Here is a 25,538-nt window from a genome sequence, read left to right as displayed (position 1 = left end):
TGGCTGAGCGGGAATTCGAACCCTGGTCTCCTAGGTCTTAATCCAGCACTCTAACCACTACACCACACTGGTAGAATGCCTGGTGCAAACAGTTTGCCATGTAGTATTATTTATGCAGAAACGAATTGAATAACCATCGTGTTATTTTAGGTTTTCTAGAACTTGTTCGTATGTTACTTCCTAGCCATTAAGGCCGAGTATTGTTTTATTTATAGGTAGTGATGGTCACCAACTTGGATGGCTTTAAAAGAAGATTAGACAATTTAATGGAGGAAAAGGCTAGCATTGGCTACTAGCTGCAATAACTATGTAATGCTCCTGAATGCAAGTTCCTGGAACTAGTGTTCTTCAACTCTAGGTCCCTAGACAGTGTTGAATTACAACTCTCGTCATAGCCAGACTTGCTTAGCCAATGTTAGGAATGATTGGAGTTGTAGCCGAAGGTTGAAGAACACTGTTAACTAAATGATAATTTGCTTGCAGCTGTGTGTTGAAGGGCCTCCGCCGAGCAATCATTTCTATGATCCAACGGCTGCTAAGCCTGTGGTTCATTTACGGCAGGTTGCATTTGTCAAGTTTCACAGAATTTGACCACAGGCATCGGTAGTCTGCAGGTAGTGGTTTGCTTTCAAAAGCCCCGAAACAACAGCAAAGAACATTGAGGTAATGCTGGCTCTCTAAACGGGTCGGAATTGGTAGCTTACTGAATGCTGCCATCTCCTTTTCGTTGAATTTTCCATCTGTAGGAGGCCCCAACGTATTGAGAGCCAGTGTGGTGTAGGTGTTAAGACTGTGGGACTAGGTTCTGGGAGGCAAAATTTCAAATCCCCACACAGCTAATTGGGTGGCCTTGGGCCAGTCGCACACATTCCCGGCCTTAACCTGCTCAACAGGATTATTGTGAGGATAAGATGGAGAGGGTAGGAAAAGTGGGGTATAAATGCAGTAATAACTGGTAAAACATGTCCTTATCTCCTGACAAGAACTAGTACAAGCAGTCATCTCAGATGCCAGAGAGGAAGATGGGAAAAGCCATCCCAGTTTCTGATTTGATCCTGGAATGCCCCGCTATTCCTTAGAACGCCCCTATTTTCATCAGAGAAATTTTGGAGGGTATGGATTTATGCAACCCCAGAGCCAAGGAAATAAGTAGCTCTGCAACCGTTAGAAGGCAGCCCCGTGTAGGGAAGTTTTTTAAATGTTTAATGTTTTTATATAGTGGTACCTCGGTTTAAGAACTTAATTCGTTCCGGAGGACTGTTCTTAACCTGAAACTGTTCTTAACCTGAAGCACCACTTTAGCTAATGGGGCCTCCCACTGCCTTGCGATTTCTGTTCTCATCCTGCGATTTCTGTTCTCATCCTGAAGCAAAGTTCTTAACCCGAGGTACTATTTCTGGGTTAGCGGAGTCTGTAACCTGAAGCGTATGTAACCTGAAGCGTCTGTAACCCGAGGTACCACTGTATGTCGGAAGCCGCCCAGACTGGCTGGGGCAACCCATAATGTATGGTGCAGAGGGGGCCCTGTCAGGCAAAGGCATGAAAGGAGATTAAAAAAGGTGAGGTTCATTTCATCTTGAATTTTTCAGACATAAAAGTTCTGCACAATCTGTGGCTTATACACACCCTCCCTGGCCTGGTCACAATAAAGAACATGGACAGGAAGAGCAGAAGCGAGGGGTTTGTGTGTCTGTGTGAGGAGATGTGACTGAATGTGAGTCATTTCCTTGGCTTCATGTAGCTCAAGTTTATTTTAGTGTTGCTTCCTAACCGACAAGGAAACAAGCGACAACCTCCAGTCTGTTGCTATGTCTTCAGGATTGCAGGCAGCAGCTACAGACAGGCAGGCATTTTAAAAGAGATTTGGAAATGAATACAGAAGCATCCCTTCCCACGATGGACACATTTATTTATTGTTATATTTTTTTGCCCAATCTTCTTTCGACATTGATCAAACAACTTTTGTGGGCCCGCATGCAGGAGTAAATATTATTATATCTCAGATATCTTCAAGGGAGGTGGCACACATGGTTCTGCCTCTCCCCCTTTTTATCCATATGACAACCCTGTGAGCAGTGTTAGAAACTGAGATATGAAAGCTAGGAGCTAAATGGCACCTTAAATCTAGGTTATGGGCACAGCAACGGTGCGCTTTTTTAATAACAAGAATACGAAGCTAAAAATGAATGAACTGCAGCTAAAATATTATGTTCGTTTTTCACATGGTCTAGTCCTTCCCCAACCCACCCCAGTAATAGGGTCTCTTCTCCAGTCTTCAGAGTAGCTGGAAATGGGGAGGCAGAAAAAGGTCCTCCTTTCCTTCCACTGTGCAGTTATAATCTGAAATCTTAGGCTCAGTACTGCACCCAGAGCTCAGAAACTGCTCACACTAATGAAATTCCCCCATCACAAAATGCACCTAGAACAATGGGAGTTTTGAATGCTGACTGTGAGGTAGGTTTAGGCTGAAAGAAGATGACTGGGTCAAGGTCAAACAGTGAGCTTCATGTGGGTAAACGGAGATGGTTGTTTCAAGGGGAAAAAAATGGATATATATATAAGGAGAATTTCCCAGATGCCAAGCAGTTGGAAACTGTTCACGAGATCTGGTGGAGTGGCTTCTGCTAGGTGACTGTGAAGGAAGATCAGCTGGAATCGTCCTGTTTTGTTTCAGCCTGCAATATTGCCCACTGTATACTGTTTCTGGAAGTGGTTTATGACAGCCTGACCAAGTAGGCCAGTGCCAATTTTATAGGTTAAATCAGGCCTCCTCTCCCTCAATTGTCACCTAGGGGCAGCCAGACTGCCTCTGTGGAGATGGGAAGCAGGGCTCACACTATCAGCTCTGCGGAAAAAGCATCTCCATCTTCCTATCCTTCAAATGTGACAGCTGATCATTATAAGAACAGCTGTTTAAGAATTGGTGCCTATCTTTGATTTCCCCCTCTTCCCTCCCTGTCCCTTTCTGCTTGTGTGTCTTCTTCTTCGCCTGTAGGCAGGGATTGTCTTGTTTTAATTGATTGTACGTATGCCACTTTCTCATCCTTTTTGACTGAAGTAAAAGACACTGATGTCTTTGTGGTCCCAATCCAGCACTCAGTTACATGCGTAAGCCTTACGCTCTATTGGCTGGCATGCAGACACATACGTTGAATGTTTGCTAACACCCGCCCACTCACCCCAAATCACAGTGAGCAATAAAACACTCTAATTAGAAACAGCATAAACCCTGAATAATGACTGGCAATAATTAGCTGCCTCATATCTCTTGGAGTTCACGGTAGGAAAGGTCAAAAGGAGACATTCCCCCTGGAATTCCTTTCTTACAAATTAACTTCTATAGACAAGTTCCCACTTCCATAATTTATTAACTGCGTTTTCGTTTCAATGGATTTTGGGTTTATGTATCTATTGTTTAAGAGTTTTCTTTTCTTATAAATATATATTATCGTTTAGAAATGCCTGCAAATAAATAAAACGATAAATACAAAAACAACATCATAAAACAGTAAGCAATTAAATGAAACAATAAATATTAAATAAGCAAAAAAAAGAGTAAGCAAATAATTGAAATTATAAAATAGCAAGAATATAATCAAAATATTAAATCAATAAGCTCTACATGTATACGGCCGGAACCTGAGCACACGTGCGCCCCTCTACCTTTTTTACTATCGCTATGGTGCCAGGCATTCTCTCTCCCGAGCAACCTTTCACCGTCGCTACGACAACGAGCGGAAGTGACGGTTTCGGCGGCAGCGGCGGCGGAGCGGAAGTGACGCGAGGGAGGGGAAGTTTCTCAGCAGAGCGGAGAAGGCGGCGGCGGCGGCGGCGGCAGCGGCCTGGAGAGGGTCGTCTGAGCCATGTCAACGGGGAGCGCGGGGCAGCGAGAGCATGGGGCCTCTGGAGGGTGAGGAGGCCGCGGCTGCGAGGCCGGGCGAGAGGGGAGGCCGCGAAGGGAAAGTTGAGGGAGAGGGAGAGGCCTGGCGGAGGAGGAGCCCGTTTAAGGGTTTCGCCCGTGCCGGGGTCCCCTTGATGCCCTCCAGACGTCGCTGGACTACCATTCCCCGCCAGCCCCCAGCCAGCATGGTCGCGGGGATGGGAGTTGTGGTCCAGCAACACCTCGTGGGCCGCAGGTCCCCCACCCCAGGCTTAGGAGAGGCTGTAAATCTACCTTAAACAAATACAGTAGTACCTCGGGTTACATACGCTTCAGGTTACAGGCGCTTCAGGTTACAGACTCTGCTAACTCAGAAATATTACCTCAGGTTAAGAACTTTGCTTCAGGATGAGTAAAGAAATCGTGCTCCGGCGGTGCGGCAGCAGCAGGAGGCCCCATTAGCTAAAGTGGTGCTTCAGGTTAAGAACAGTTTCAGGTTAAAAATGGACCTCCGGAACGGATTAAGTACTTAACCCGAGGTACCACTGTATTGCCTTATCCTCTAAGGCTGCTGTTGCCAGGATTATTGAGAGGGTTTTTGAGCCGTCGAGATGTGTTACAAGTGCTAAGCCTTATGGAGTGAGGAGATCAAGGAACAGGCAGCAGCCCCAGAGGGAATCTGAAGCTTTAATTTGATTTTTTTTTCTCCAGGCGACGCAGCAAATGGGACCAGCCTGGCCCGTCTCCGGCTCTCTTCCTCCTTCCTGCAACCACTCCCGTGGCTGGCCGGCCTGTCCAGGGCAGCGGAGATAGTGTATCTGGGATGTCAGGGTCTGAGGGCTCAGCAGCCCCACTGGGAGCTCTGGATGCAGCCGCTGCTGTGGCAGCCAAAATCAATGCCATGTTAATGGCCAAAGGGAAGCTGAAACCAACGGCGAATTCAACGGACAAGGTCAGTGGCTGGCCGGGTGAAGGCATCAGATTTCGAAAGCAAGAAGCCATTTAACTTTCATGATGGTTGAGAAAAGAAAGCTGTATACACACCATGCATTTAAAGCACACCCCCAGAATCCTGGGAATTGTAGGTTGTTATGGGTGCTGCGCTTTGTAGCTCTGTGAAGGTTAAATTTAAGTTCCCAGGATTCTTTGCGGGGAGCCATGTGCTCTGATGTGTACACAGCTGAAGTCTCAAATTTAGGATTTGGACTTGTTCACTCATGCTATTAACTATTTGCCCATTGTTTCCTGACGTCTGGCCGAATGTGTATTGGGGCATATCAAACCCATTGAAATTAATTTCAGTGGGTCAACATGGTTGGGTATAACCCCTTGTGTTGGCTATCAGTGGGTTGTAATGAAGGTTTGTTCTGCAATCACCGTGCCCTTTTTTCATTTGTCCGCTTACCCTTTAATATGTATTGTGGTCAAAGTGGTTTGCCTTAAGAACAAAACAGAATAGCAATTGTGAGATAGGCAGATCTGTAGCAACGCATATCACAAGCCACAAACAATGATATGAAAACAGTTCAAAATGAGCACATAACATCCAGCAGTGTTGACATGAAACTGATAAAAAATTAATTCACCAAGCCCAGCATTGCCTTCAGATTTGTCCAGGCACCTACCAGGGTACGCATTCCCTAAGAAGTCCCCAACACCTCCCTTAGGCCCCATTAAGATAAATACTTCTAAAAACTTTATTTTACTGGTGCTGCTGCTATGGTCTTGAATTTCCCCCCCAAACTCCAGAATTTCAGTCATTCTGGATTCTGTATATGTTGCAGTGGGAGTTGGCTGCTGCCACAGGCATATACCAGGGGCTATATTTTATCACACACCCCCATGAGACAACACCTGAGGCTGTGGGTGGTCAGCCCAAGATAGCTAAGCTCTGGGGAAAGTGATATGGATTAAATTAAAAGGTGGTGTCTGGGACAAGATGGCACTTTGCTGTGAGTCTCCTTGAGCCTAGATTTAGCTCTGCAAATGGACAATGAATATACAGTCATGCCTTGCGTTACAAACGCTGCGGGTTGTGCGTTTTTGGGTTGTGGACCGTGCCTAACCCGGAAGTACCGGAATGGGTTACTTCTGGGTTTCGGCGCATGAGCCGAAGCACAAAATGGCGTCATGCGCAGAAGCGCCGAATCATGTCACACATGTGCACAGACGCGGCGCTGCAGCTTGTGAATGTGCCTCCTGCACGGGTCACATTCGCCACCCGAGGTATGACTGTACACAATGTATGAACTGCACTGCAAAATTAAGACTATAAAGGGTGAATGAGCCAGCCATTGTTTTAACTCCATCATCCTTCCAAAGAAAATAATTTGGTTTCCCCTTCTGTCAGTAGTGAACATTTTGGAGCAATTTGGACTGGTTGCATGAAATCTATCCCTTGGTTCAGTCGCATCTGCTTTCAGAACAAGTTGGCGAGGGTGGGGGAGGGATTTTAATGTACCAGTGACTTCCCCTTTTCTCTTTGGATGCCGGAAAGTCTGGCTTAATAAGCGAGATTCTACTTTCTTAGCCTGTGACAGGGTTGGGGAACCTCAAGCTCAGGGGTCAAATGCAACCCTTTGGTTACAGCCATGAAACATCTCAAGTTATTTCTTATCCTAAGAAGACTTCCCAGCCTATGTGGGAATAGATGATTATCATTGTATAAGATGTTGTATTAGTGAAAGAAATGAATGTCTGTACAGTAGTACCTCGGGTTAAGTATTTAATTCGTTCCGGAGGTCCGTTCTTAACCTGAAACACCACTTTAGCTAATGGGGCCTCCTGCGCCGCCGGAGCATAATTTCTGTTCTCATCCTGAAGCAAAGTTCTTAACCTAAAGCACTATTTCTGGGTTAGCGGAGTCTGTAACCTGAAGCGTATGTAACCCAAGGTACCATTGTAACTGAAAATGCAAAAGGAAAAAACAAAACAAACAAATGCAACCCTTCAGGCTTCTCTGTAGGCCCTTGGGACTCCCCCTAGGCCACACCTCTTGCCAGCCCTGCTTCACACCCTCATTGAGTGTTTCTGCCTGTCTTGAATGTACCCTTGAACTCTGATCATGCCTCCTCCTTGCCCGGATGGAGAGGGGCAGGTGAGTGTGCAAAGGGTGGGGGCTTATGTGTCTTGATGCCCATTGTCTGATCTGTTAACAGCTTCAGGCTCCTGGAAAAGGACCGGCTGCCAGCAAAAGCAAAGATGATCTTGTCGTCGCAGAAGTGGAGATAAACGATGTGCCTCTCACATGCCGAAACCTCCTGACGAGAGGGCAGACGCAGGATGAGGTCTGTGCTGCTTGTGGCTAATTGGTCCTATGGGTTTCCAGGTGGCTCTGGGGTACTTTCCAGCTGATATGCCTGGTTCTCCTGTTGAAACCCTGTCCGACCTTTAGAACAGCCAGGTGTCAATAGCTGTTAAGCGAGTCTTGGGGGAGGCAGCATTAGTCCAGCTATTGGTCCATCTAGCTCAGCATTGTCAAGGTTGACTTGCAGCGGCTCTTCAGGGTTTCAGATGGGAGTTCTCTTCCAGCCTTATTTGATGCCAGTGGCTGAACTTGGGACCTTCTGCATGCAAGCAGACGCCTTGCCACTTTGCTTTGGTTCATTAAATATTGGCAATCCTAGCTAAATGGAAGCTCCAGAATCAGTGTATGTCTTAGGTCCTCGTTGCACCATACATTTAAAGCAGCATTATACCAGTTTGAACAATCATGATTCTTCCCCCCCTAATAATAATAATAATAATAATAATAATAATAATAATAATAATAGAACTGTAGTTTGTTAAAGATGGTGAGATCTATTGGGAGATAACTGTTCAGCTCACAAAACTACTGTTCCCAAAGTAGTTTAGCATTTGGCCCCTCTTTCCAGGGAACTCTAGAATTTGTTTCTCCATACTGGAAATGGGAGGTCTTCTAACAGCTCTCCGTATCCTTATGTCATGACACATAACACAGTATCTTTATATTGTGCAGATGGGGCCTGCTTAACAGTTGCTGAGGACAAATAGGTGGTGTATGAATGGGTGAAGGAAGGCTATTGCCTCTAGGCCCTGCTTGTGAGCTCCCCCTTGAGGCTTTCCAAGGGCTGCTGTAGGAAATTGGGGCTGCTGGACTATGTGAGCCTTTCTCCTGATTCAGCGGGGATTTTACTGCATTTCCTAATCTGAGCAATGCTTTGTCCCTTTGTATCTGCAGATAAGTAGGCTGAGCGGAGCCGCAGTCTCAACTCGGGGGAGGTACATGACTGCAGAAGAGAAAGCAAAAGTTGGGCCTGGGTTTGTATCTTCTTCAATTTCCTCCTCTGGTTCTCTCCAGGATTAAAAAATCTGTAGAAGAATGAGTGCTTATGGATTAGATATTGGACCTGAACGAGCAGACCAGCTACGTTTGTGCATTTTTGTAAGCTAGCTATGTGACCTGGCTGCTCACTTGATCGAGATGTGCAAAGTTAAAACTGCACAAGTCAAATGTTACTGGGTGAAGGAAGCAACAAGCAATCCTCTGTTCTTCCACCGTTACCATACTTCAGATACAAAACCAGGAGTCTCTCCCCCCCCCACCAAACAGCTACCTTCCTGCAAATCCCTTTTAATGGGAGCAAACACACACACTGCCCAATGTCAAGGACAGAGAGCCCTCACCATAAGAGTGCCCCCAAGTATAGCATTTCATCTCCTATGGGGCTGACTACAGTTTATTCCCAGAGTCCCAGTGACATTGGCTGCCTCCAGTGGAGACCTTTGTTTCAGTTTAAAATATATAAAAAATATTACAACTTGTGTTTTGCAGAGATCGTCCATTGTACTTGCACGTCCAGGGGCAAACGCGAGAACTGGTGGATAGTAAGTAAGCTCTGATTCAACACCCTGGGTAGAGAATGGCTGTGTCTGTGCTGTATCTATAAAGCACATTAATTCCCTCAAAAGAATTCTGGGCACTGTAGCTTGTTAAGGGCTGCTGTGAATTGCAACTGAGGGATAAACCACAGTGCAACTCTTTAAGGGGAAGGGTGTGTTTAAAATGTGCTTTTAAGGTGTAGTGTCTACACAGCCGAGGTTAGTTCACTTGACTTAGGCTCAGTTAGCCTAATAGGCACAGAGTTGTTATTAAATATGAAGTTGTGTTGTTGCTTAATTTTTTCGCTGGGCACCCATCTGTTAAGGGTTGCTGTGGTTGCTTCCAACATTATAAACCTTGCATTAAGCAAGGGGTTGGACTGTATGACCATCAAGGCCTTTCCCAGCTCTTTAACTGCATGATAGGAGTATAGGCAGCTGCCTTATGCTTGGGTCAGACCACTAGCCCATGCAGCTCAATATTGTCTACCCTGACTGACAGCAGCTCTCCAAGCTTTCAGACAGGGAGTCTCTCCCAACCCTGTCTGGAGATGCTGGTGGATTGAACCTTGGACCTTCTGCTTGCAAAATAGATGCTCTGCCACCAGGCTGCAGACCTTCCCCTCAAAGAGCATGTCCTTGGGAACATAAGGAGTTGTCTTATGCTGGGTCAGGCCCACTGGTCCATGTAGCTCAGTACCGCCTACACTGTCTGGCAGCAGCTCTCCAGGGCTTCATGCAGTATGTCCTAATCTTCTAAAGCAGCAACAGCACCTACATGAAAACAATTCAAATCCAACACAGATAACAGTTCTATATCCTAAATGAATAATGATTGTGGAATTACCCTAAATGTTTCTTCTTCTTCTGCAGTAACCACGATTTCCCTTCTTTTCATAGGACTAAAGTTGTTTTATTTATTTTTGCCTTACAGGAGCAGTAAACCGAATCAAGGAAATCATTACAAACGGCGTCGTGAAAGCTGCCACTGGATCCAGTCCAACTTTCAACGGAGCTACAGTTACCGTCTACCACCAACCTGCCCCCATCACTCAGCTGCCTCCGGCTGTTGGCCAGAAGCCCTCCTTCCAGTCAGGAGGAGTACGTACTGGCCAAGTCCTTGTGTCTTTACCCTTGCATCCGTGTTAGAAACTGAGATATGAAAGCTAGGAGCTAAATGGCACCTTAAACCTAGGCTATGGGTGCAACCATGGAATGTCTAGGCATGCTTTTTTAATAACAAGAATACAAAGCTGAAAATGAATGAACTGCAACTAAAATCTTATGTTCATTTTTCACACTGTCTATTCCTCATACGAAGACTGCAAAAAAACAAAGACATGCTTCCCCTGCCTACCCGCTAAGAGGGCCTCTTCTCCAGTCTTCAGAGAGTAGCTGGAAGTGGGGAGGCAGAAAAAGGTCCTCCTTTCCTTCCACTGTGCAGTTTTAATCTGAAATCTTAGGCTCAGTACTGCACCCAGAGCTCAGAAACTGTTCACGCTAATGAAATTCTCTGTCACAAAACACACCTAGAACTATGGGAGTTTTGAACACTGCCTTGCATTTTGCTTTACACCTGTTTGCCTGTTGAACTGTCCATGTCTGCTTATTCCCTTACCTAGAGGATTAAGAAAGCAGAGCCTGTACAGCTGGGCTCTGTCGATACCATCCTCTTAGAGAAACACGATGGAGAGAGGGGTTCAGCTTGCAGAAAGAGTGGAGACCTCACTGTGCCATCGGACAAACATGTAGCCAGTGTGGTGCCTGCCAGGTGATGTTGGACTACAGTTCCCATTGGCCTCAGGGTGGTCAAGGATGATGGGAGTTGTAGTCCAGCAACATTTTGACAGCACCACACTGGCTCCCCCTGTCTATACACACCTTATACCGAGTCAGATCACTGGTCCATCTTGTTGCTTGCCCTGATTGGGAATGGCTCTCTAGGGTGTCGGACAAGGTTGTCTCCCAGCCCTATGCTGAGATGCCCGGGACCTTCTGCATGCAAAGCAAACACTCTGCTACTGAGCTATGACCCTAGCAGGGGACCTCTAATCCATTCCCACTCCTTCCTGATTCTGGTGTCAAATGCAACACCTAAGGGTGTCTCTCTGTGTGTGTGTACAGATGCACTATGTCCAGGACAAATTGTTTGTTGGCTTGGAACACGCTGTACCTACCTTCAACGTAAAGGAGAAAGTCGAAGGCCCAGGCTGCTCCTACTTGCAACATATCCAGATTGAGACCGGCGCCAAGGTGTTCCTCCGGGGGAAGGGCTCTGGGTGCATCGAACCTGCCTCTGGCCGAGAAGCCTTTGAGCCGATGTACATTTACATCAGGTAGGGAGCTGGGAGCCTGCTGGGCTTTGTCTCCGGGAAGGAATGGGCTTTTTGTGTGCCATCCCAAGTGTAAAGGTTTGGTCAGGTTTGGTAAGATGGCTTAGTTTAGTTACGAAGCCTTTTTGATCAGCTGAATGTGGGATAGGTAGCAAGCAGGTTGGGATTTACTAGCGGATCCCTGGGTGATTTGAAGCAGGTGAGCAAGGACTTCTAACATTGGAATAGCAGGGTCGGAAGTGAGCCCCGGGGGACATCTAGTCCAGTGCTTCCCAATTCCCATCATCCCTGACCACTGATCCTGGTACAGTTACAGATAGGTAGCCGTGTTGGTCTGCCATAGTCAAAACAAAAAAAATTTTTCCTTCCAGTAGCACCTTAAAGACCAACTAAGTTAGTTCTTGGTATGAGCTTTCGTGTGCATGCACACTTCTTCAGATACACAGGTGCTACTGGAAGGAAAAAAATTTTTTGTTTTGACTATGGCAGACCAACACTGCTACCTATCTGTAACTGGAACTATGGAAGGCACCACATTGAGCCGCATGAAATGGAAGTCCATCAGTGTATCTGAAGACGTGTGCATGCACACGAAAGCTCATACCAAGAACTAACTTAGTTGGTCTTTAAGGTGCTACTGGAAGGAAAAAAAATTTTTGTTTTCACTGATCCTGGTAGCTAGGGATGATGGGAGATGTAGTCCAAAAACAGCTGGAGACCCAAGCTGATTAGTCCCACCCCCTGCTATGTAGGAACCTTTTGCCCATCTTCGCGGATGTTTGGAGTCTGACAGGAACATGTGTGTCTGTGTGTTGTATTTCCTCTCCTCCAGCCATCCAAAACCAGAAGGCCTTGCAGCTGCCAAAAAGCTTTGTGAGAACCTGTTACAAACAGTAAGTAGACCCTTCTTTTTTATTGTTGCTCTCTCGCCAAAGTCACGTGAAGTGCCCGTCTCTTTCTGGACTTTATATACAGCTTTCCTGGCAGTGGTGGCTGGGGCCTGATGGGAATCTGAGTCCAGCATCCTTTGGTTGTGGCAGCCCCTGATGTCCCAGCAGCGTGTTGACCCTCCTAGTGAAAAGGATTATTGTTGGGAACAAAGCAGCATGTCTTCCATTTTTTGCTGATTTGAAACCCTCCCAAACTGGCCAGCTGTCATAGAATCATAGATAGAAGGGACCACGAAGGCCACCCTGGTCCAGCTCTCTGCAACTTGGGGCTCAAACCCACAACCCTGAGATTAAGTGTCTCATGATCTACCAACTGAGCTGTCCCAGCTGTCGTTACGGTGCAGTTGCTTAACCTAGTAAAACACCTTATACTTTGGAATCGGAGCTGATGGTTGAAACTGACTATTTGTGATTGTGCTAGTCTTGAGTAATTCTTTATATTTTGTAATGGCCCTGATTTCCCCTTTTTTTGGATGCTTTTGTTTTAATGCAGTCTCCCCCAACCTGGTGCCCTCCAAACATTTTGGACTGCCGCTCCCATCATCCCCTTCCCATTGGCCATGCTTGCTAGGGGTTGGTGGGAGTTGTAGTACTACAGCAGCATCTGGAGAACCACAGGTTCCCCATGCCCGATACTGAAGAAGCCCCTTCCCTGCCCCCAGACAGACTCCCACTTGTAGCATTGGGCAGTAGAACCAATCCAGACAGGAGGAGCTTAACAGTTTGCATACAACTAGGCTCACCTAACCAGGGCTATACGGTCTCCCACTAGAGCAGTCGGTTTGCATAAGTGTCCTTTATTGAAACCGAAGCAATCTGATCCCTCTTTACCTCTTCCAAGGTTCATGCTGAATACTCGCGATTTGTGAACCAGATAACCACAGCAGTCCCCATAACAGGTGTGTATTGACAGCGTGCAACACTTAGTTCGGTGGTGGAGTGAGGATGAAAGATGGAAACCAGAGACTTTGGGGTTAAATTTGCCATTATGAAAGCCCACAGGTGGAGAAACGGCTCTCAGCCTTTCCATTCCCTGCGGGGGGGTGGGGGGGCTGCATCACAATGGTGGGTGACGCAGTTCTATGTTGCCACCTGGTTGCTCCCTGTTGTGCTTGCAAGGACAGGGTGGGGAACCTCCAGCTGGGCCGGGGGAACATAGACCTGGAGATAGCTTGGCCTGGAGGGCCACATCTGTTCCTCTTGTGTTACCCAAGCCACACACCCTCTGCCCAGGCCACACCTCTGCACGGGCCTTGCTTCATATAGCCCTTGAGTGCTTTTGCCTGGCTGGAATGTGTCCTTGAAGTCTGATAATGCCTCTTGTTTGCCCGAATGGAGGAGCGAAAGGGCTCTGTGTGTCTGCGTGTAGAAACCAGCCCGTTGTTGTTGTTGTTGTTGTTGTTGTTAAGGTCTCGGAGCAGGTTACAACAATTAAAATACAATATTAAAGACAGTTTGAACAGTTTACTATGTAAAATTTGGATTCATTGCTCCACCAGCTTTTCTTTCTTTCCCCACCCACATGCCCACCAGCATGTTAATTTTAAATTAAATTAAATTTATTATTTATACGCCGCCCATCTGGCTGGGTTTCCCCAGCCACTCTGGGCGGCTTCCAACAGAACACTAAAATACAATAACGTATTAAACATTAAAAGCTTCCTTAAACAGGGCTGCCTTCAGATGTCTTCTAAAAGTTTGGTAGTTGTTTTTCACTTTGACATCTGGTGGGAGGGCATTCCACAGGGCGGGTGCCACCACCGAGAAGGCCCTCTGCCTGGTTCCCTGTAACTTGGCTTCTCACAGCGAGGGAACCACCAGAAGGACCTCGGCGCAGGACCTTAGTGTCCGGGCAGATGTTAATTTGGAACACCTTCCTATTTCATATCAGACAGTCACCATCACTTTTCAGCATCCGTTGAAGGCTTTCCTTTTTCAGCAGGCCGTCTAAGAGATATTTTTATTTCTGCCCCAGGTCACACTCTGTATTGGGTTTGAAACTTTTTATGTGTGTTTATGTAAGAATTTCAACTCTCTTTTTATATGCAGTGGTTTTCTGTATTTTTACTGTTTTGTGAAATTGCCTTGACATGCTTCAATAGGAAGTAATTCATGTATAAAATAAAAAATTATTATTACTTTCTTCCTCTCCCCACCCCCATAGGGTTTGCGCAGCCTGCAGCTTTAACGACTGTCCCTCCTCAGCCACCGTATTACCCCCCCAGTGGCTTTCAGGCAGGCTACCCTGTGGTTCCGCCCCCTCAGCAGCCGGTACAGCCTCCTTATGGGGTGCCAGGCATTGTGCCTCCTGCGGTTCCGTTGGCGCCAGGAGTGTTAGCACTACCCACCGGAGTCCCACCTGTGCCCACCCAGTACCCGATTACGCAAGTGCAGTCTCCTGCTAGCACTGGCCAGGTAAGGCAGGGAATGTTACCTGATGACTGGTGAGGGGGCACCCAGTAGTGTCTAGGGCAGTGTCCTTGAATCCCCAGATATTGTTGGACTGCTACTCCCATCATCTCTGACCGTTGGTGGAGCCAGCCAGGGATGATGGGATTTGTAGTCCAGCAACATCTGGAGACACAAGGTTGATGTACACTGCTGTAGGGGTGGCTGTTGTTATTTTTTAGACTGTTTCATAGACGCTTTAAATTGTTTTTCAGAAGTTTTTAAACTTTTTTTTTTAAAAAGTTTTAATTGTAGTCTGCTTTATGGGTAAGATTGCCACCCTCTCGTCTTTTAGGAGGTGGCTTCTAAGCAGTTTACAAGCAGTAAATAAAAAAAGGTTTTTAACCGAAACCACACATAAATGAAACATACAGTAAAACAACTTCATCAGAATGTGAAAATAAACATTGGCAATTAAAATGCACAATGAAATGAGCCTGTTAAAGCAGCACAGTGATTAAAATGGCAATTAAAGCAGGACATTCAAACCCGGAGATCAAAGGAATGCAGGTGTGCCTTCAGGAGCTGGCAGAATCCTAACACAGCTTAGTGGTGGTGGTGGGGCTATTGTATTTTAGCAGGGGAGGGGAGATTTGATAACATTAACATGTGGAGTATATCTCTTGGAGTCTGAATGAGAAGTTATCAGATTTCACATCTTTTTCTCTCTTTTTAAAAATCAAGGTCATGCTGAGACTCTTAATCTCAGGGTCATAGGTTTGAGCTCCACATTGGGCAGAAAGTCGCTGCATTGCAGAGGGTTGGACTGGATGACCCTTGTGGTCCCTTCCAAATCTGTGATTCTGTGATGTGTTGCAGGCGTGATGCATTACTCCATTCTGGGGTGGGGGACTCACCTGCCGTGGGTGGGGGTAGTGCAAGCTGCCTGTTCGTGGTAAGCCATGGTGAGCCAGTAAATCTGGGTTCTTGTTTACGTGAAAAGTGCACACAGCATCAGGGAGAGCATTCGGTTTTGCAGGGTGTGGGCCTTCTATTGCTCCAATTACAGGGGAAAGGTAGTGAGGAGGCTCGAAAGGAATCCAAACGTTCTCATTGGTCTCTAAAAACATGAGCTAGGGGCCCAGCACAAAAATCCCTGCCCTTCTAATTTGAGCACTGGTTGGTGGAGAGAGAGAAGGAGGTGTGTAGCTAAAAGGAGAGCCTGGTTTGGAAGCCTTAGCAAGGGCAGATCTGACCAAATAGAGCAGTGCAGAGCTGAGGCCTCGACTTGCCTTTCACAGCCACAAATGTAGCCCCATGGAAGCAGATTTAGTTAGTGGTTGGTTGTGGGAAGGGGGCTCTGAATATGGGCTGAATTGTGACCCCCTGTAAACAGTAGCTAAAGGTGCCCATCACAATTGGATTAGACATAGTTTTCATATATTGCATTGTTTCACCTTTTCGTTTGTTGGTTTGGAGTTTACTGGATATAGAAAGAACAACAAAACACAGACAATACAAGTACAATAAATACATGTTACCGTTTCAGTTGTTGGTGCTTAAGAAATTGCTTTTCTAACGGGCGATTTTATTGTCTCAAATTGCTCCTGCGTTTCACAGGAAGCGATTTCTAAATGCAATGAGACTGTGTGCGTGTTTCTAAGATACATTTTCATTTTGTTGTTACTTGTATTTTTTAACCGCTTTGGTGTTTGTCCGCAAAGGGGAGCAAAGGTGGGCTACAAATGTGATCAGTATCGAAATAACAGAAATAACCCCTCTCTTCTTTTGCCTGCGTGGTTTGTAGACGCCGCTGAGCGCCCCTTTCCTCCCGGCCGCCCCCGTGAAGACGACCTTGCCGGCCACCACGCAGCCGCCAGGTCAGCCCCAACCCCAGCCGGGCCAGAAAAGGCGATTCACCGAAGAGCTGCCGGATGAGCGGGAATCTGGGCTGCTGGGATACCAGGTGGAGTGACTCCCTGCCATTTTACTGCCTCCCCTGCCCCTCTTTCCTTTGGTCACAGAGCTGGTTCCACACTTGGATTTTTGGGGTTTTCCCTCAAGCCTCTACGAGTCAGATACAGTAGAAGCTAGTGTTCCTCAACTGCCCTGCCGTCAGGTGGGCCCTGGAGGGTCAGGGCCAACATGCTGCCAGTTACTGGAAGCTGCAGGATGGGAGAGATGCTCTTTTTCTCGGCTCCTGCTTGCGCATTCCCGACTGCAGCGTCTGAGAACGGGGTACTGAACTACATGCGCCACTGACATGATTCATCAGGGTCATCTTAAGTTCCCCATCACCTTGGCCAAAGAAGGTGCTGCGTTCTTTGGGATAGGCAGTAATTCCTAGGCAGGCTGCGTTCCCAAGCGAGGTGCCCTGCAGATGTTGCTGGACTACAGCTCCCATCGTCACTGGCCGTTGGCCATGCTGGCTGAGGCTGATGGGAGCTGTAGTCCCAACGTCACGTGGACCCTTTTCTAGGAGTCCCAAGCAATTGCTGGGAGAGGTGGTTTGCCAGCCAAGAGGTAGGACCCTGATTTCTCATGGTTGTTACAAAATGGAACTTTGTGACACTTTAAAGCGGTGGTGACAGAACATATAGATTCCTGATATCGTTGGACTCTTAACTCCCAGAAGCCACGGCTAGTAGTCAGGGCACATGAGAGTTGAAGTCCAGCACTAAATAGAATGCCACAGGTTCCCCACCCTGCAGTAGAAGCAGAGAGAGTATTCACCACAGCTCTTTCCTCATCTCGTATCTGTCTGAGCTCTGACCAGGAGGCTTGGAATCCATACCACATGAATTCCTTAGCAGTTTGGCCCCCTGTTGTTTACAATTTTTTTTTTGCAACACCTTGACCCCTATCCCAGTGACCTTCGAAATATATTTTGCCTTGCTACCTGCACCATTGAGGGACCCCACTAGCTGTCCCAGTTTGCACCTTACTCTCCGCTGGGTTTTGAGGCTTTGTGGTGGTGATCGAGGATGGAGTGTTTTTTCCTTCCAATTTCAAACTTTATAATAGATGCCACTATTTCCTCTTTGTTTGTGTTCCATCTCTAAACTAGGCTTGTAAGTAAGTCAACACAAGTGACTAGCCTGTCTGCCCACATGAGGGAGGGGCCATAATTGAAATAAAAAGGCACATTCGTTTGAATTGAGAAGGTCCCAGGTTAATATTAATAAAAATATAAATTTTATTATTTAAACACCGCCCATCTGACTGGGTTGCCCCAGCCACTCTGTGGCATCTCCAGTTTAAAAGTCACATTGGGAGAAGAACTTTCTCTGTCTGAGATCATGGAAATCTGCCAGTCAGAGCGGGCCGTGCTGGCTAGATGGTTTGGCCTGGTCTAAGGAACCTTCCTTTGTTCTCATAATAAAAGGCAGTGGCTTGGATATAAAGAGCCACTGAAAATGAATGCTGAGTTTACAGTGAGCAAAAATACTGAGCAAAGAAGAATGTTCATAGAAGATCTTGATTTAAACTAAAGTGAATGGTTAGTTAACAGAAACAGACACAGATGATGACGTTATATTTCATTTCAAGAGTTGGAACAGAAGGGCCTGTTGGTTTTAGCAGGCACCTTCCTCTGTTCTGACCTGGTGTAAGGCAACTTCCTCGTTCCATACTTAGGTGAGTCATTTGTGACATTTGGACAGCTCGAAAGGAGAAGAAGAAAAGGGAACCAGCTCTGTTTTCTTAACTTCCCTGGCAGCTGTTCTTACTTGCCGCAGGTGGCACAGGCTGCTACAGTCTCAGTTATGAGGCTGGTCTGAAAAAGCTGTTGAGTCTTAACAGCCCTTTAAAACAAAAAACTGATCCCTGTTACCTTTTCCTTTGGAAGAGAAGTAAATATTCCACACACCTGAGTTCAAATCCTGAAGTGGCACAGAACCTGAGCTATGTGTTGAGAAATCCCCCCGTTCAAACCTCACCTTGGCTATGAATGACACCAGCCTCCTTAGCGATTTGCTCAGCCTCAGCCTTCCCATCTGCAGTATGGGAACAACAAAGCCTGGCCTACCTTTCAAGGGCTCTTGAAAGGATTGCACAGAGTATCTTAAGCCATGATACGCTATGCTCTTGCTCCCAGGTGGTTTGGGCACTGTTGTGCAGCAAGCTTTCCAGTTTACCATGTGCAAAATGCACAGCGTTTTAAGAGGCCCAGAAAAAGAACGGAAGCATGGCCTGTAATGGTGTGTAGAGAGCAAAGAGACTGGGCCTGCTGCAAGTTTTCATTAAGGAGCTGATAGCTTGTGTCATAGTTTTAGATTTGCTAATGCCACTGTGTTTTTCTGCTCATAGCATGGACCCATTCATATGACTAATTTAGGTACAGGCTTCTCCAGTCAGACCGAGATGGATGGAACGGGTTCGAAGCCAGCAAGTTCCTCAGGAAAGGAGAGAGAGAGGGACAGGTAGGTTGTGGCCGTGGCGCCCGGCTTTGCTCTGGTACAGTTTTGAGTGGGAACTGCAATGAAATGTGTTTCAGTGTGGAAGTGCTCCTCAGGCCCTATCATTAGGGGAAGTGAGGTTGCTGAGTTTTGGGGTATTGTGAAAAGACAAATATATATATATATATATAGTTGTAGACCATGTTGTTAAATTTATTACCCACCCTTCAACAGCAGCTTACTACAAAATTTAAAAACAGGACATATTGCACATGACAGTACTAAGCTAGATGGGATCAATGGGCCAACTTGTTATAAGGCAGGTTCCTACAGGTTTTATCCAGCTAAGAGTAGACCCATTGAAATGAATGGATGGTCCTTCATTTCAGCAGGCTCCTCTGAGCCTAACCATGGGAGAAGATTGTCTATTAAGCAACCTGGTCCCAAGCCATTGAGTCCCAATTGGGAATAGTTCTTCTTGCGCTCAGGACCTGCATACAGGCTTCCCAGAGCCTTCAGGTTGGCTGCTGTGAGAACAGGATGCTGGACTAGATGGGCCTCTGGCCCGATCCAGCAGCCAGGCTCTTCTTATGTTCTTAAACCATTTATTTATTCCACAGGATTTATATATTGCTTAATCCTCAAAACCTCTTAGCGGTTTGCAAACAAATACACATTAAGAATACAGTGGTACCTTGGTAGTTGAATGCCTTAGTTGTAGAACAAATTGGCTCCTGATTGTCACAAACCCGGAAGTGAGTGTTCCAGTTTGCGAACATTTTTTGGAAGCCAAATGTCCAACACGGCTTACGCGGCTTCTGACTGCGTGCAGGAAGCTCCTGCAGCCAATCGGAAGCTGCGCCTTGGTTTTTGAACTGTTTCGGGACTCCCAGAATGGATTAAATTCGAGAACCAAGGTACGACTGTACTGATAAAATAGTATGAAAACAAACTGAGTCACAGAATTTCAAAATAAAAAATTAATCTGCAGTCTTAATACACTTTTCGAAATATGCATTTGGACATCTCTTAAGATACCGTGGACAAATTTTCATGAGATGGAGGAGCAGGTTTCTGTCAACGTTTGTATACAGCTGGACACCATTTGGAAGGAAGACGGCGGGCTGAACCTTTCAAAACTACACTGATTCTAACCACTGATTTAAGAACTGCCCTGAGAATCCCCTTGCAGGGCCAGGTGGGATGCTGCTGGGTATAAAATAGAAATTCCATATTAAAATGTGGCTAAGTTTGCCCATGCAAAACAGTTTTCAGCAGGGGCCAAAAATAATGTAAGGAAGGCACCTGCCTAATATAAATATTTAGGGCTTTAAAACCAGGGTTTTTAATGGGTTGATTAAGCTTGAAATGCTCCTTGTTTCCAAACAGGCAGCTGATGCCTCCACCGGCTTTACCAGTGACCGGGATGAAGGTGGAGCCTGACGACCGGAACGGGTCCTTAGTGGGCGGCAATGGTGAGCGTCGGCGGCCGGGAGCCGTGACTTGTACTTGCATTCCATCAGCCAGCCTAGCTAACCTTAGGCTGTTCTTCCCAGTGTCACCTCCAGGTGCTAAACTCTTGTGTGCACAACTTACCTTCAGTTCCCTTCCTTCTGAGTTCTGCTAGTAGCTAGGGAAACTAAAGCTAAGGGTAAATCAAACCTTTATTCTTACACGAACTCCAAAGAGTAAAATTACAGAGTGGCAAAGCTAAGGGTACAATTTGTCTCTGAAAATGCACACACCCTTAAAGACCTGGAGTTCCCAGGAGCTCTGAGTGTGAATGCCCTTCCTATTCCCACAATGCACAGCTCTGCAGGGAGAAGCTTCCGAATACCACCAGTGTCTCTCTCCCATGGATGCCATGTGGAGGCCATTGGTATGAACACAGCCACATACGAAAGAGCAAGCATTTAAAACATGGCACCCGGGCTCGTGTAATCCGTAAAGGTGCCTGGGCACGAGGGCAGAAAAGGGGTGAGAGCGGGCAGAAGAGGAGACCCCTGCTTTGCATGCACAAAGGCCCCTAATTCAATATCCAGCATCTCCAGGTTAGACTGGGAAAAAGACTCCCTGTCTGAAATCCGGAAGAGGCTCTGCCCGGGTTGATAATACTGAGCGAGATGGACCATTGTTCTGACTCAAGGGAGCTTCCTCTGTTCTTCTTTAAATCAGCCCTTTGTTTTGAAGCAGGAGGACTGGAATCTTACTTTATTTTTAGGGGAGGGGCTGTGGTTCAGTGGTAGAGCTTTGCATGCAGAAGGTCCCAGGTTCAGTCCAAAAAGGCATCTCCAGGTAGGGCTGGGTGATGTCCCTTGCCTAGTTTCTATGTTCCTAAGAAGGATGAGGAAGCTGTAAGTCATCCCTCACCAACCTGGTTCCCTCCAAATGTTTTGGATGAAAGCTCCCATCAGCCCCAGCCAGCCAGATGTGAGTTTTACATCTGGAGGCACCAGACTGGTGACAGATGATGCAGGCGATCCATATCCCATTCTGATCAGGAGAGTGGGCAGAACAGTAGAACTTTTTCCCTTCTGCACTTGGATCTGCTCTTCTTGGAGCTAATGTTTTTCTTTGCTCAGACACCACAGGGAAAAGAACAGTGTCTCCTTCTCAGGGCTCAGGGCTGTTGCTTTGGTCTGATTTGTGTACCCAGCATCCTAGCCCTCCTTCCCAGTTACTGCTGCTTTCCCTCTTTTTCTCTCTCTTCCTTACATCCTCCTCCACCAAGCAATACATCACACTCCTTCCTCCTCAATACCCAGAAAAGCAGAATTCTGCATTTCAAGCAGGGAACCTTAGCTTTTCCCATGATGCCAAGTGAAATTGACATATAGTCAGTCGATTTCCGCTCTGTGCTTAGGTGCTCAGCGTGGCTTTTCTGCTGGTAGGATATCCAGCTTGAATTGGACACTTCTAACTGGGAGACAGAACATAACACTTCTCTCCCCCCCCCCCTTCTTAAAAGTTTCCCTTTTTAAAAAATGGTAGTTGGACACTTTCAACCCCCTCCTGTTTTTTTTTTTAACATGTTGTTCTTTAACGGTGAACTTGCAAACCCTGTTGCCTCATTTTTGCTAACTTGACTTTTCTTTGTCTTTTTGTGTTTTTCTTTTTTTTCTCTCTCTCTCTCTTCTGTGTTCTCTTACATGGCTCTGACGGATCACACTTGTGCTGTTTGCCGGTCCTGTATCGCCTGACCTCCCACCCGGGGTGACCGTTGTTGGCTCTGTGACCTCAAAATGGTGTCCGACTAACTTTTTTTTTGGAAAAAAAATTCATTAATGCCTCTCATTTGAATTAACATGTTTTTGAGGGATATTTTTTACCTTTCTCTTTTATTTTTTCCTGGGGCGGGATGTCTCTCTCTTTTTTTTTCTCTCTCTCTGTTCATCATCATTAGATCACCCAGCTAAGAAGATGAAAACCGGAGAAAAGGGATTCGGCCTGGTGGCTTATGCTGGCGACTCCTCAGATGAAGAAGAAGACCACGGGGTTCACAAAACCGCAAGTAGCTACTCGCAGACATGGAGCTTAGGATACCAGTACCCCTCGTCGCAGCAGCGGGCAAAGCAACAGATGCCATTCTGGATGGCACCTTAGCTGCTGCAGCTGCAGTTGCCTCTGCCACCTTCCACCTGTCGTCTCTCTCAAGCAATAACACATGTATATTATCAAAGAATCTCTGCAAAATGTACATCGGCCCTGACCTCTTTGCACAAGCTTCTGAGATGCAGTATGGCCCTTTCTGTGCCAGGGGCTCCGTTTTTGTGTTTTTGTTTTATTTCTTTTAAAAAATAACAGACAAAAAGAACTTGCTATTATATCTGCAGTGGACTCCTCCATCAAAGGCAATTTGAAAGCCGCAGGCTTAATGGAATACAACTGCAGATAAACAGTGTCAGCATTACACTCGCAGGGAATGTCTCCATTATATCTCCCTTTCTCTCTTTTAATGCCCCCCTCCAGCTTATCATGCACCTGTTCTTGGCTTTGAAAAAGAAGCCAGCCAACCAGCGAAGTTCAATAACTTAAGCCTGCTGCTGTTCTGCTTGTATTTCTGTTTTATAACTGGATTTTACTTTTGTGTGTGTGTGTGTGTGTGTGTGTGTAATGCTTGGTCTTCTAAATAGGATTGGGGTGGGTGGGGGAAACCTTTGCCTGAAAAACCTGTTTCCTGAAAATCACCTTCTTTCTGTTGGTCTCTTTTTAAAAAAAAATCAAATCTGTAATGCAATTTTCCAAAACAACTTCAGAATTGTTTTGTCAAGCAGCTGGTTTGTTTTCTTCTTTGTCTCTCTAATTTCATTTGGCCAAGTCACATTTGTCAGGGAAGACAATGTATTACTTTTTCTCCCCTTGCTGTGGGGTGGGGGTGGATTTAGCAGTAGGTGTTAAAATCTTGAACCGGTCCTCCTGAGGTAATTTCTCTTCACCCCGTTGTGCTTGGATCTTCGACCGGCCGGCGTGTCGTTACTTCTGCAGCAATGGCATCGTTGCAATCTCGTTCCGTTCCGAAAAACCACCTCCAACCAGACTTCTTTGCTTTGTGGCTGTCTTGCTGATAAGAGATGCATTGAGCTTGGGACATCTTCAGGTGCTGGTGACATGCAGCCACGGCCGAAGAGGAAAACACAAAACTTGTGGGATTGTTTTATAGCGACTCAAAACTGTGGCGGGCTCTTTCCTGGGCCTGTTAGGCTGCTATCAACCAAAACACTTGCAGTCAAGGGCAGAGACGGAGGGGGCACCACTGGACCTGAAATTTTGCTGTCTTGTGTTCAAAGGGCAAGTAAAAGTTTGAAGTATTGGAATAAGTGTTGGAGGTGTTTCCCCGCCCCACAGAAAATGATCTGGTGGAGCTTGCTTTCACTTTAAAAAAACAAACCAACAACCACACTATTCTCTGATTTTGTTTTTCTATATGTTGTAAATAAATTCAAACCATAATTTCATTATAAATGTACAAATAATTCTACTTGTTTCTCCATACTCTTGTTTTTGTTTGGAAAGTCAGCCTTGGGTGTATGTGAGCAAAAAGCCCAGCCCACACTATCAGCCCTGAAAAGTTATTTGTGGCTTAAGAAAGGACCATTTCTTTTTCATGGCGCATAAAGCCTTCAGTGGCTACTGGCCAGGCTCCTCAGCTGTTGGAGGCAGTATGTCTCCTAATACCAGGTGATGGGAATCGTAGGTAGGAACAGCCCTGCTTGGGGGCTTTGCATTTAGGCATCTTGTTGGCCATTTGAGAGCACAGGATGTTGGTCTAGATCAGGGGTCAGCAACCTTTTTCAGCCGTGGGCTGGTCCACTGTCCCTCAGACCATGTGGTGGGCTGGACTATATTTTTTTTGGGGGGGGGGAATGAACGAATTCCTATACGCCACAAATAACCCAGAGGTGCATTTTAAATAAAAGGACACATTCTACTCATGTAAAAACACGCTGATTCCCGGACTGTCCGCGGGATGGATTTAGAACGCAATTGGGCCACATCCGGCCCACAGGCCTTAGGTTGCCTATCCCTGGTCTAGATGGGCCCATTGCCTGATCCACCTGGGCTCTTATGTGCATTGCTTTGTAACGCTTTACAGCTTTGGCCCTCATAAGAGACTGTTACTGACCTGCTGGCAATTGGGCTAATGCTTTTTATGCAAACCTCCTTTCAAATGATTGAAGAGAGGTGATTTGGCAGTTAGTGTCAAAATGCAGAAGTCCTTGCTATGAAGACCTTCAATCACAGATGGGGATCTCGCTGTCCCAACTTCCCATCAGCCCTGACCCACTGCCTGGGTTGGCTGAGGCTGATGGGAGTTCCAGGAACATCTAGAGGACTGCAGGTTTCTCCACTCCCACCCCCTTTTCTGGAATATCTCTTAAGCCTTTGCCTGCCCCTGCGTGGTTTTTAAGTTACAATCACTAAATATGCGTTAGGGTACTTGTGTCACCTATTAAGCAGGCATTGAAAGGGTGAAGTTGGGAGCGTGGAGGTGGAAAACGTTTAAATTTAGCAAAACCTGTTAAAATGATCTTGAAAAGGCACCGCTATAGTGCAAAAAGACACGGTGGCGCTGTGGGTTAAACCACAGAGCCTAGAACTTGCCGATCAGAAGGTTGCCGGTTCGAATCCCCGCGATGGGGTGAGCTCCTGTTGCTCGGTCCCTGCTCGTGCCCATCTAGCAGTTTGAAAGCACGTCAAAGTGCAAGTAGATAAATAGGTACCAGTCCAGTGGGAAGGTAAACTGTGTTTCCGTGCACTGCTCTGGTTCGCCAGAAGCAGTTTAGTCATGCTAGCCACATGACCTGTGCCAGCTCCCTCGGCCAATAAAGCGAGATGAGCGCCGCAACCCCAGAGTCACTCACGACTGGACCTAATGGTCAGGGGTCCCTTTACCTTTACATTATAGTGCAAAAAGGATAACCTTTCTCCTTGAGTGAAGGACTCCATGAAACACATCATCTTGGGGGGCTAGGGAAGGGTCTGTTCCACCACCCTGTACAATTTCCCATCAGTGATAATTGTGTATTGCTTTATACCTTGCCTTTATGAACACTTCCTTGGCTCATTCAAATAGTAGTTGATTGCACTGGGGGCATAAAACACAGTTAATAGTCTCACTGCTTTTTCCTAGGCCAGGCAGGGGGAACATGACACCAAATGGAAGTACTGTCAAATGGCTTCAATCTAGTGTCTCTGTGTAGAACTTTGTCATGGTTCTTTTTACCGCTGTGACAACAGCATCTTGTCC

The 25,538-nt window shown here is 46.4% G+C and overlaps 1 protein-coding gene across 4 annotated transcripts; it reads left to right on the top strand.

Annotated features, from left to right (window-relative positions):
• Positions 1 to 3,736: 3,736 nt before the first annotated feature.
• On the top strand, positions 3,737 to 23,768 carry KHDC4 (KH domain containing 4, pre-mRNA splicing factor). Of its 4 annotated transcripts, none has more exons than XR_014542649.1 (14): positions 3,737 to 3,910; positions 4,592 to 4,832; positions 7,039 to 7,167; positions 8,082 to 8,161; positions 8,676 to 8,728; positions 9,657 to 9,823; positions 10,847 to 11,058; positions 11,888 to 11,948; positions 12,847 to 12,904; positions 14,170 to 14,420; positions 16,201 to 16,359; positions 18,730 to 18,814; positions 20,180 to 20,265; positions 22,194 to 23,768. XR_014542649.1 is itself a non-coding variant. In XM_083591209.1 (14 exons), exons 1-14 carry the CDS (start codon positions 3,864 to 3,866, stop codon positions 22,391 to 22,393), a joined length of 1,857 nt encoding a protein of 618 aa, XP_083447335.1. In that variant the 5' UTR covers positions 3,743 to 3,863; the 3' UTR covers positions 22,394 to 23,768. The 4 variants fall into 4 exon arrangements, 2 of the variants coding, with proteins under 2 accessions (XP_083447335.1, XP_083447336.1); XM_083591209.1 differs by having other exon boundaries at positions 3,743 to 3,910; positions 18,702 to 18,814; XR_014542650.1 differs by having other exon boundaries at positions 3,765 to 3,910; positions 22,203 to 22,247.
• The last annotated feature ends 1,770 nt before the right edge of the window (positions 23,769 to 25,538 follow it).

This window comes from Podarcis filfolensis (genome assembly GCF_964270895.1).
Source record: "Podarcis filfolensis genome assembly, chromosome: 16".
Classification (NCBI taxonomy): domain Eukaryota; kingdom Metazoa; phylum Chordata; class Lepidosauria; order Squamata; family Lacertidae; genus Podarcis; species Podarcis filfolensis.
This window is presented reverse-complemented; position numbering and strand designations above follow the sequence as displayed.